This window comes from Phallusia mammillata, chromosome 7 (assembly GCF_965637545.1).
Source record: "Phallusia mammillata chromosome 7, kaPhaMamm4.hap1.1, whole genome shotgun sequence".
Lineage (NCBI taxonomy): Eukaryota > Metazoa > Chordata > Ascidiacea > Phlebobranchia > Ascidiidae > Phallusia > Phallusia mammillata.
In genome coordinates this window covers 24920085-24930783 of record NC_137258.1, presented here as the reverse complement: position 1 = coordinate 24930783, position 10699 = coordinate 24920085, and the positions used below count along the sequence as shown (strand labels likewise).

Here is a 10699-nt window from a genome sequence, read left to right as displayed (position 1 = left end):
TATAAGATTCAGCAAACTTCGGTTAATCCATATCTTCTCATAATTGTAACAAAACACGAGGTACAAATGATTGTAATTTGGTAAAACTAATGGACATCGGTTAATCCGGATATATGCCCAATTCGGACATTTTTTGGCCCAAACGGGTCCGGATTAACCGAGGTTTTCTGTATCATGAATATTTTGACATTTTTTACCGTTACTCCGTGCACATAACTTCGCAGTCATTCGCTTGGTAATCTCACATAAAGGTAACGTTCACCTCATAACTATATTATTGCACCCGATACGCCGCACCTCAACGTGCACATAAACCACGTGACGCGCGTCACTATGCGACTATTACGTCATAATCAACACGTGTGGCGCAACGAAGGTTACTGCGGTGCAAACTAACTTTGGACGAAAAAAACAGTGTAGAATAAGTTATATATACCATGTTTAGACAATTACCATGAATTGAAACAGCACATTATGAGAACAGCAGAATATTTCAACAGACAAATAATCACAGTGCAAACAACAAATGATATGAAACAGCAAAGTGAAACCAAACAGCACAATCCTAAACTAAAAGTTAAATTAAAATGCTTTTATATAACTTAACAGGTGATCTAACTATACAGATTTGCTACTATACGGTTACATGTAGAATAGCACCTAAACATGAAATAGACTTTTTAACAATATTTCAGGGTAGTTCACCATAAGTTACGACGATTTTCGGCATTTATTATTTGCCAGTTAGGGGAGACTGAATCCATGGCTAGCCAGTTGAAATCATCAACTTTATTCCAGTTATTTTTACAACCATTCAATCCAGCAAGTTTGAGGTGGTTTTCAAGTTCTGGGTAATCGAAGTTGTACGGAGCGAATCCAACTTTTGTTGTATCTTCTATTATTGCACGACTTGAAACATTCAAATAAAAGTTGGTGTCTGATGTGTGATGGACTCTGAGTTGCTGACATCCAGTGGCTATTTCACAATCAGTGCACCTACAACAAAACCAACATAAGAATATTTGAACTGAACAGTATCTGACCCTTCAACAGGCAGCATGGTCATCGATGGTCACTGTTCATATCTTGTTGTTTTCAGGAACTAAAGTTGAAATTAGGCAAAATATATATTCCAAGATATTCATAGTCGGATTTCGTTATTAGGAAAATATTTTCATAAAACATAAAGTTGTGCACAAGTGCTGAAACACGAGAAGAGCTTAACCAACTGCTGACGTTTATAACATACCCTTACATACGTCATTACAGTCTTTACTTTTGTTCATAAGGAAGCTGCCTTATTATCACAGAAAAAGATGAAATGGCCATATTCTTTCACTTGTTAATAATGAGGTGGGTGGGTGTAACAAATGAAGATACACAATGTACAAATAACCTGAGCAATCCCTGATGTAAAACGAGATTTTTATTATGTAATTTTTAAAATTCAGTTGTCAGTTTGTACTCTGGTCAAATAAAACAATAAGAGCATAAGAAAACACACACAGATACCCACCAGTCTACAAATACTGATCCAGACACTGGCCCAATGACAATAGTGCATTTTTCCACATTGTTGATATGTACAGTACTCGGGGCTCCCAACAAATATACTTTGCAACCAACAAGCTTAGATAATGTCAAATCCTTCTGGTTGACCACATTGCTGTTTAGAGTAATTGTTTCATCAGTTTTTCCACTTATTTCACATCCTTGGTTGAGTTTTTGAGCATATTTTTGCAATCCACTCCCCTTGTTAACAACAGGAGCTAGACAGACATAACAAGAAATTAGGTTTCAAAACTTTTTCAATTTGCACTTTTAAAACATAATTACATACACCAGCAGTAAACTACATTTTCTATTTGCCAAACCAAGAATAATTAATCATTAACACCAATTCGACTGTCTCACACTTGGTCTAACAGTTAGTGATGCAATAAAAACCAACACAACAATAAGGAACTATTTAATTCTGTTTCTGAATACTTCTTTAAACAGGCAAGTTATAAACAGTAGGCCACTTATTTTTGAGTTATGTTGGTTGTCCAGCTGATGATTACAAACTCAAGATTCAAACACGACTCACCTTCATGGCTGTTTTCCTTGTTCTCACTCTTCTTGACCTTGGATTTGAAGGTGAATTTTTTCTTAGGAATCATATTATTTTTTCTCTCATTAATTTCCTCCATTAACAAGTTAAGTTGTTCTTGAGCCACTCTAGCCTTGAAAGCCGGCAAAAACATAACAGAATCATTGAAAAACTTTTGCAATCTTTGATGGGACATAACAATGGAGTCAAAGTGTTCGGTCAATGCCAAACGATCAGTTGGAGCGATACCAGTGCACTGCAGCAAATTGGTGATGGTGGAAATCTCATCATTGAAGTATTTCTGAAAAAAACTTGACTTTTCTTCTGTAACTTTTTTGCCCTCGGATTCTTCGTGTTGTTGTGTCCATTTGCTCGTCCGAGCTTGCTTTCTTTCACTCAACTTGTTTGCAATGAAATCTTTTTTGTCGGTTAAGACATTTTCCGTCTCGCTAATGGTAAATGCTTCTGCTTTTTGAACAGCCATAATAATTTAAACAAATAGCTAAAGTAGGTGGTTTCCCTGAAATTAAAATTATTAAAAGTATACATAACGGCAGTGTGAAAGCACAAAATTTTTAAAAGAAGCTGTTTTCTTTCAACTTATGCATAAAAACAAATAAAATGAGTTGGTAATTTTTGACCATCTCCACATGAAAACAATTTACAAGATAAAACATATTTGATATGTTTTAAGTAAGTTTTGAATTTCACCCATTAGTAAATTATACAAATCATGAAATTGCTTTTTTGTGATCAGTCAATGATTGATATTCATTCACATTAAAAAATGATGAAACATTTGTTTCCAGGTATGCTAAAAATTCATGCATGTGCTTTAGAAGATCGGACATGTTCTTATCATTAAGATTAGTGTAGGACAATATTGGTCCCACTCGAACAAAGAATCTTAATAAGTGGGTAAATCCATATATTTGTGAAGCAGTTAACTCTGGGTGTTGGTCAAGTATTTCATTATATTGTTGTCGTTCACAGCGATAAAGTAGCTGAGATCCCAACATCACATTAAAATATTCTTTTACTCCAGCAGTGAATTCTGACATGGTACTTCTTTTCTCCGTAGTTTCACTATTTGCGTTCGCATACATGTCCAATATACTGTCAACTGTATCTGTGGTGGGTAACTTGCAAACTCGTTTTTGTCGCGTCACCAAATCCCAATCATCAACAAGTATCGGTTTTAGTTCACTTGGTATTTGAATGTTAACCTCAACTTTTGCAATATAAGCATCCTCTGACTCCACGGACGGATCAATCCGTGATTTCTTCTTTTTAGGTTCCCCCAATATTGGAGGTGCTTCCGCCTTTTTAACTTGCTCCTGTGAAGTTTTCTCTTTGTCAGGTTTTACAAATTTTGCCATTTTTCCCCGTTTGGTTTTATCTTTTCCATGTTGTTTTAAAAGATCTTTTTGTTTTTGCAAGTTTACATCGTTGTACTTTAGTACTCTAGTTTCTGGAACCCATTCGTCCCAGTGTTTGTTCCACCCGTTGTAATGAATCATATAAAAACTTTTGCTTCCGTCACGAATTTCTGATTTCATACACTTTGCTTCATACATTAAAGGTCCATGAAAACAAAGCACCCTTTCCCCGTCACTAAACTTCACTGCTTTCGGTGCCATAGTCAGTTGTTACAATTACTGAAACTACTTAAAATTACAAAAACGAACTCACCAACTCGCAAACACGAATGTTCTTGAAAACTCAACCAACAAACACGAGTCGACGTAAAAATTCTCGACCAGTCGACCTGGTCCCAGTTAGGCGGATAAATTCTCAACAATTTAATAATTATTGTTGTTGTATAATTTTTTAAATATTGAATGATCAAAAATCATTGGCGGTGGTGTAAAGAAAATGGTACGGCACTAATCCAAAGACTTGTTGTGTTGTTGGTTACTTTTTATGTGGTCCCAGTAACAAACATTAATTGATTTCGGTCGGTCGCACATGGCCTGGTATGTTTCAAAGTGATTGCAATGATCTGTTTCGCAGCAAAAAAGACAGGTTTCCCACTGTGTTTATATCTCATATAACATGTTTTTGTTTGATTCGTTGTTTGCGCCATAAACACGTGATACAAACGAGCGATTCTTACTTTTTAGGGCAGAATTTTGGCGACGATGCAAATCCTTGTTCCGGCGATGTGATTTGTTACTTACGACATAACAGGTTTTTCAAGCGAGTGACGAGTACCAATCTGGAGTTTTCAGCTATTAATTATTATTTTGCTTTCGTAATTACCAAAGATAAACAAAAATCACATATTGTGCCTTAAATTATAAACAAACGCACAAACTTTTTTTTTGAACAATTGGTTTTACGCTGTACCATTGTACCAGCTGCTACATCTGACATTTTTCAGATATTTTTTTAACATCTGTCATTTTTTCTTGAGTTAATATTGATTGATTGTCACAAAGTAAAATACAAAGTATTTTAACAATGAGATAACAATAGGATTCAATAAAGATGTACTCGCAATTTAACACACATGGGAAATACAAATAAAATGTCTTTGCAAATCCATAATTTTAACCACAAAGATTGTCAAAGTTTCTGTTGACATCGACTGTTTTTTTTCATCCGTCTCCTGATCCCTGATCATCTGAAGACTCGTCTTCACTCCGTTGTTGACTGTTTCGAAGTTTCCAATATTCTCTCACCGTTATTTTGTGTGGAATAACCTCTGCAACAAATATGCCTTTAATTTCCCCGTCATCATAAACAAGGTCTACTTGGATTTCCTTTCAGGTTTTTCTCGTACTAATGTGCAGATTAGTTCCTTACTTCAAATCCAACAACATTATTACTTCAAGAGCTAAGTTGCATTTAGCAAAATGGTAAACACATGAATGCAGTGGTCCTTTACGTTGATGCCCTTAGCAGCATTTTTTATCATTAAGGGAGAAAGTATGGCAGTTGGGGAGTAAGAGGCACTTTTGTCATATCTATTCCAGTGACACATAAAGGAAACTGGAAAAAAATGTTTCAGAAACTCATGGAGTGATGGGGTAAAAAGTCTGTACGTAACACATGGGTCCCACTAATGCAGAGTAGCAGATAATGTACTTCACAAGATAAAAATGAAACAGTTTGGTTCTGTAAACACATTGATTGAATAATCATGCTATAGGAGATGCCAACCATGAAAGTCTTATTCCACTTGGTGCTTGAAAAGATTTTTGAAAGCTAGCATGTAACAATAACCGATACTTGAAACTTAACAGTGACATTAGTATCCCATAAATGTTAAATTTGTATATTCCAAAGTCCATGCCACAAGCAGGACATTTGTTAACTTTATTTATGTTATACATTTGTAATGATAGTCAAACCAGGTATTTTTCACTCATGCTAGTAATATAAAACGAAAACATACCTTGTAAAAATCCAAACACATCATCATTATTGACAACATCAGCCAAATTTTTGTATTCTATGGATCTTTTGTTTGCATGATCATGAGCCTTCATTGATAAATATGAAACAAACATTTCCTAAAAAAAATAAAGCAACTTGGTATGCAATTCACAAACACGAATGCAACATACATACCAGATTGGAAAGTTTTTTTTTGCGCGGAGGATATTTTTTTCGTCAAAATAATTGCGCGGATTTTTGCGCGGAATAAAAATTTTCTGCACGGATTGATAGACTTTTGATTGACAGGTGGATTTAACGATTAACGCACTTTGCATGTAGCGCTTGCAACACTATCTGACAAAAAGAACAACAAAATAAACACTTTACGAATCTTCAGTTTTGCTCTATTGCGTACGCAGCTGTTTCGCTAAACTCTGCAAATTATCATTTTCATAACGATTCAAACATTTTTTGCTGTTATGTTTCTTTCTCATGAAGTAATTTAAGAATGCCAAACTGCCCTAAATTATTAAAACATTATTTTATGTAACTTGCCTATCCGGTAGTCACTTTAATGTCATAACTACGTCCTAAAAATACTGATAAAATGTACTTTCAAAGACTACGTTAGCGAATTAGAAATGTTATTGCAAGCGTGACGATCGGTAAGTTACGATGCGCTTGACTGATTTACGTGGATTGTTCGCGAAATAAGGCTCGTGACGACATAGAACTTCATTGTGCAACGTAAATCTAAAATTTTACAGACAGTTTATTGAAGTTATCTATGGAATCTGTGCTAAGTTGCGCGGATTACACGTCAAAAGCCTAAATTTGCGCGGATTACAAGGGAAAATCCAAAATATTGAAAATCCAAAAATCCATTCTTTCCAATCTGGCATACATACCGTTGCTTTGGACATTGCTTGCAAAGCGTCTGGGCTGATATGATCAACATCTGGGGAACTTTTCATGATAATTTTCACACGGGACAAGGGCAAACCTGAAATAGCAGAACCCTGCTTGGGTGATTTTATTTCCATCGTCTTTCTTAATGCTTCACACGAACATCTTTAGTTTATAAGACAACTTTTGCAAGTTATGGTTATTAAACTACCAACTCACGTTTAAAGTTTTGAGGCTACCAACAAAATTCCGCTAAATGGCGCCAGCACCATTATTGTTTCTATTTTGAAAAGTAAGAAAAACTGGTAGATACTTTAACACCAAAAACTAGCGGCACTGGAGTCCGGTTCACTTTAGGTCAAAAAGGTAACGTCAGGTCAAATGTTTGAAAATGCTTGTTTTTAACGTTATTTATGATTTTAAACCTTCACCTGACCCGAATAGCCCTCACCGCCGGCATTTCTACAAGTCTGCAAAAAAAAGAAAAAAATTAAACGGGATTTGAACCCAAAAATTGTGCGCATGAGGCATTGTTTTTTCCACTACACTACAACAACAGTTGCATTCTAATGGTTTAAACAACAGTTATAAACTATCATATACTATTTGTCATTTGACCTAAAGTGAACCGGACTCCAGTGCCGCTAGTTTTTGGTGTTAAAGTATCTACCAAGAAAAACTAGACGAAGAAAGTTTAGAAATGGTAAACTTGTTAAACGTATTTCTAGCCCAAAATCAACCATTTTTACACATAAATAGTCTATTATAGTTTGAGATGTGGTTTTGTAGATTTGATATTTCCGCCAAAACCAGCAACGCGCAGGAGAATGAAAACTCCCATGAGTTGAACTTGTTCTCAACAACCCATGAAGTTTCAATGGACAACGGGTAAATTCCCTGTTGTGAGGTTATGCTCATTCCAGAAAAATTTGGCGCTGTTAGTTGTCATGCGTGAAAAATGATTGCGTAACAAACATGAACTGGTTGTTACATAACCGCAAACAAACAAAACTAATTAATTATTTACTCGCGTTTAATGAAATCATAAATATTTTACTGTGTTTGGAGACTGTGGTATTTTTGATGTGTTTTGCAGCTTACTTATCATAAAACTGTTCTGGTAAAATCGTTCAAGTTTTAATAACAAGAACAGCAATGGCAGGTATATATATTGTACATTTATTTTACATTTGCTAAAACAATGCTAAGTTATAAATATACTAAAATCCGAACATTTATAAAACCAGGTCAAACGTCTGTGAAAAATGGAAAAGTTGATTGCGACGTTCGGCTTGATGGGAAAACTGTTGTTATTACTGGAGCCAATAGTGGAATTGGATTTGAAACAGCAAAAAATTTAGCTAAACGAGGAGCGAAAATTGTGATGGCTTGCAGAGATACAAAAAGTGCTCAAGAAGGAAAGGAAAAGGTTAAAAGAAAATTAAAAAACTATTTTTTTCCTTTTTATGAGTAAATTAGGAGTTATAACCATCTTACCAATGACATAGTTTGTTGATTTTGTGAAATATTTCTGATGTAAAAAATGATTTGGATTTTTTGGTGTTTATGTTTATTGTTTTCAATGGTATATCTTGAATGCAGATTCTTGCAGAAACTCCAGAAACTATTATTGAAATTTTCAAACTAGATTTGGGGTCCATTGCATCAGTTCGGGAATTTGCAGAAAGTTTTTTACAAAAAGAAGACAGATTGGATATTCTAATAAACAACGCAGGTTGGTTTTAAATTCATCCTTGCCTGAAATCTAGCAATGTAATCCTGTGTGTTGTTGCTATCAGGTGTTATGTATTGTCCACAAGGAAAGACTGTTGATGGATTTGAAACTCATATTGGCATAAACCACATCGGCCACTTTCTCCTCACAAATCTGTTGCTGGATTTGTTAAAAGTTGGTACAAGTGTAACATTGTTTAACTTGGCACCACTTAAAAGTAATTTGTATTCAGAAAAGTTCACCGAGTCGAATCGTGGTTGTGTCATCAGCTGGATATAAGAGAGGGGAAATGAAATGGGACGATATGATGAACGATAAAAACTACCAACCATTTCCAGCTTATTTTGACAGCAAACTTGCCAACACTTTGTTTGCTCAGGAGCTCAGTCGAAAGCTGGAAGGTAAATCTGTTTTATCAACTATTGAATAATGTTTACTGCTGAATACCGGTAAGCACACATTTTGTTTCATTTTGTAACAACTGTAAATTCCAAACCATTGCTTATCGGTTGTTGAAAGGCATTTTGTTAATCGCATCGGGCTTAAATGCATAATCCAGATAATTGCATAAATTATTGATAAGTTTGGAAACAATCTGTTTAATATCTGACAGTATTGACTTTAATTGATTGACAAGAGCTGGTAGCATTAGCTGTGCTTTGTGGATGCGATGGTGAAGGAATGTAGCCTTATACTGTTTGTTAATACTTCCCCCTACCACTTGAAGGTTACATATTATCACTGCAGATCACCCCTTATTGTAAAAAATCAAATAAGTTAGTTTGATAGACTAGCATACTATAATGTGTGATCTGTATCTACTTGCTTTTCACAAACTGATTAGTGTGAGGCAAAACTGCTGACACTTTATTTTGTCTCCATTTTGACCATTGTTTCAGTATGCAAGAGTTAGTACCTGGTGGGACAGGTACAATGTAGCTCTTTAAAAACAAATACTTATTAAATTACATCACCCACCTGGATAGAAAGCATGTGTTAAGGTTGTGCGTTGTGACCGTTATTATGGTTTGGGGAATTTTCTATTCCCAGACTGCATTCGGAGAAAAACTTCAGATGGTTGTCTCATTAATGTAAATTCATCTGTCGCAAAGAAAAATATGATACATTGCGACAACCGGATTCGTCTGTATAAAGTTGAAACCAATATTTATTAGCCGAAGTATAGTTTATTTTGCTTACTAGTACTTCATTGTTTTTGCAGGCACTGGTGTGACATGCAATGCTCTGCACCCAGGAATGGTTAACACTAACCTTGGACGACACATGAGAGAAGAAAATACATCAGCTATCCGAAGGTTTTTCCGAAATCTCATTTGGCCATTGCTTCCATTGTTTTTCAAAACACCTGAACAAGGATCACAAGCTTCGATATTTTGTGCGATTGCCCCAGAACTGCAAGATGTTACGGGAAAATATTTTAGGTCAGACTTGTTGAAATCAGCTTTTTTCCATGACATTGTTCTTCACTTCGAAACGTTTTAAAAGTCGTAACAACTATCGAGCGACATGCTTTATTGTCAGACGTTTCGGCGAATGCCCATTATCATTGAAAAGCGCTGTTATATTCCTCATTGGAACAGATAAATGCATCGTGTTCCATTCTTTACTTTTACTTATATCTGTGATGCTAAATCATAAAATTATTTCGGGAAACTTTCGTTTTTCGATCATTGTCACACCGTTATCAATAAAACCCCTAAATAATCCAGATTGTTTTTGGTTTTAGCACAATGCTTAAAGTTTTTGTTCAACAGTTCCAACTGTGCAGAGGAAGAGCTTCTTCCCAAAGCACTTAACAGGGATGATGCTGAAAAACTGTGGAAGATGTCAGAAGAATGGTGTGGATTGTAAAACCTGCAGTTTCGGTTGAAGGATGTTTCACTTGTTTGAACTTCTACTTAAAGTGTTCGCTGGAATGTATGTTGCTACCATGGATTAGCGTTTTCATATTAAATATTGCAAATATGTCTTTTAATTTATCAAAAAATTGCAATAATACAGTTTATGTTTAAGTAGCAACGTGTTTGTACTAAAATAACCTACATTGTGTGGCGTTTATTGCGATTTTTATTTGTGATACAGCATGTTATATTTACGAAACTTTCAATGCATGTACACATGTGCCACAATTTACCAGATAGTGATTAACACTGTAACATTGCTTAATACTTCATGGCGTTCTATATATACACAAGACCAGGTTGACATATTGTAAATCTTCATAACTTTGTTCAGTTGGTTAATTGGTAAGTTAATTTCGACCGGTATGTCGTTGCAGTTATTTGTAAATGTTTCATTTTACGTGAACCAAATTATCAGGTACATTTTCCTTCAGGATAAACTTTTGTCTGTGTTGCAATTGTTTTGTTTTCGGCTTAGTGTAAAACGTAATTGTACGACAAGTGTTGGGCGACAACCAGAAAGACTTTGTTTTGTGTTAGTTTACCCATTCGGTCGTATTAAATGATTCGTTTGTCTGCGTTGAGATTAACAATAAACATGTATTGACATTAAAATACCGATTTTTGTTTAACGGGCGTGATAGCATGAAGTCAACACGC

At 35.2% G+C, this 10699-nt stretch overlaps 4 protein-coding genes across 5 annotated transcripts; 1 reads left to right on the top strand and 3 right to left on the bottom strand.

Annotated features, from left to right (window-relative positions):
• Positions 1 to 422: 422 nt before the first annotated feature.
• On the bottom strand, positions 423 to 2577 carry LOC145237987 (tubulin-specific chaperone C-like). Its single transcript, XM_080101001.1, has 3 exons — positions 2090 to 2577; positions 1517 to 1769; positions 423 to 996 (listed from the first exon to the last, which is right to left on the bottom strand). Exons 1-3 carry the CDS (start codon positions 2574 to 2576, stop codon positions 702 to 704), a joined length of 1035 nt encoding a protein of 344 aa, XP_079957127.1. The 5' UTR covers position 2577; the 3' UTR covers positions 423 to 701.
• Positions 2578 to 2613: 36 nt separating this feature from the next.
• Positions 2614 to 4067, bottom strand: LOC145237991 (mortality factor 4-like protein 1). Its single transcript, XM_080101005.1, has one exon. It carries the CDS (start codon positions 3730 to 3732, stop codon positions 2824 to 2826), a length of 909 nt encoding a protein of 302 aa, XP_079957131.1. The 5' UTR covers positions 3733 to 4067; the 3' UTR covers positions 2614 to 2823.
• Positions 4068 to 4567: 500 nt separating this feature from the next.
• Positions 4568 to 6620, bottom strand: LOC145237992 (chromatin accessibility complex protein 1-like). The gene is made up of 3 exons (XM_080101006.1): positions 6385 to 6620; positions 5493 to 5610; positions 4568 to 4799 (listed from the first exon to the last, which is right to left on the bottom strand). Exons 1-3 carry the CDS (start codon positions 6517 to 6519, stop codon positions 4693 to 4695), a joined length of 360 nt encoding a protein of 119 aa, XP_079957132.1. The 5' UTR covers positions 6520 to 6620; the 3' UTR covers positions 4568 to 4692.
• A 548-nt stretch (positions 6621 to 7168) lies between these two features.
• Positions 7169 to 10654, top strand: LOC145237989 (retinol dehydrogenase 14-like). Of its 2 annotated transcripts, none has more exons than XM_080101003.1 (7): positions 7169 to 7270; positions 7630 to 7811; positions 7985 to 8117; positions 8182 to 8291; positions 8350 to 8518; positions 9340 to 9559; positions 9893 to 10654. In XM_080101003.1, the coding sequence occupies exons 1-7, from the start codon at positions 7249 to 7251 to the stop codon at positions 9987 to 9989; spliced, it is 933 nt and encodes a 310-aa protein (XP_079957129.1). In that variant the 5' UTR covers positions 7169 to 7248; the 3' UTR covers positions 9990 to 10654. The 2 variants fall into 2 exon arrangements, with proteins under 2 accessions (XP_079957129.1, XP_079957130.1); XM_080101004.1 differs by lacking the exon at positions 7169 to 7270 and adding an exon at positions 7343 to 7544.
• The last annotated feature ends 45 nt before the right edge of the window (positions 10655 to 10699 follow it).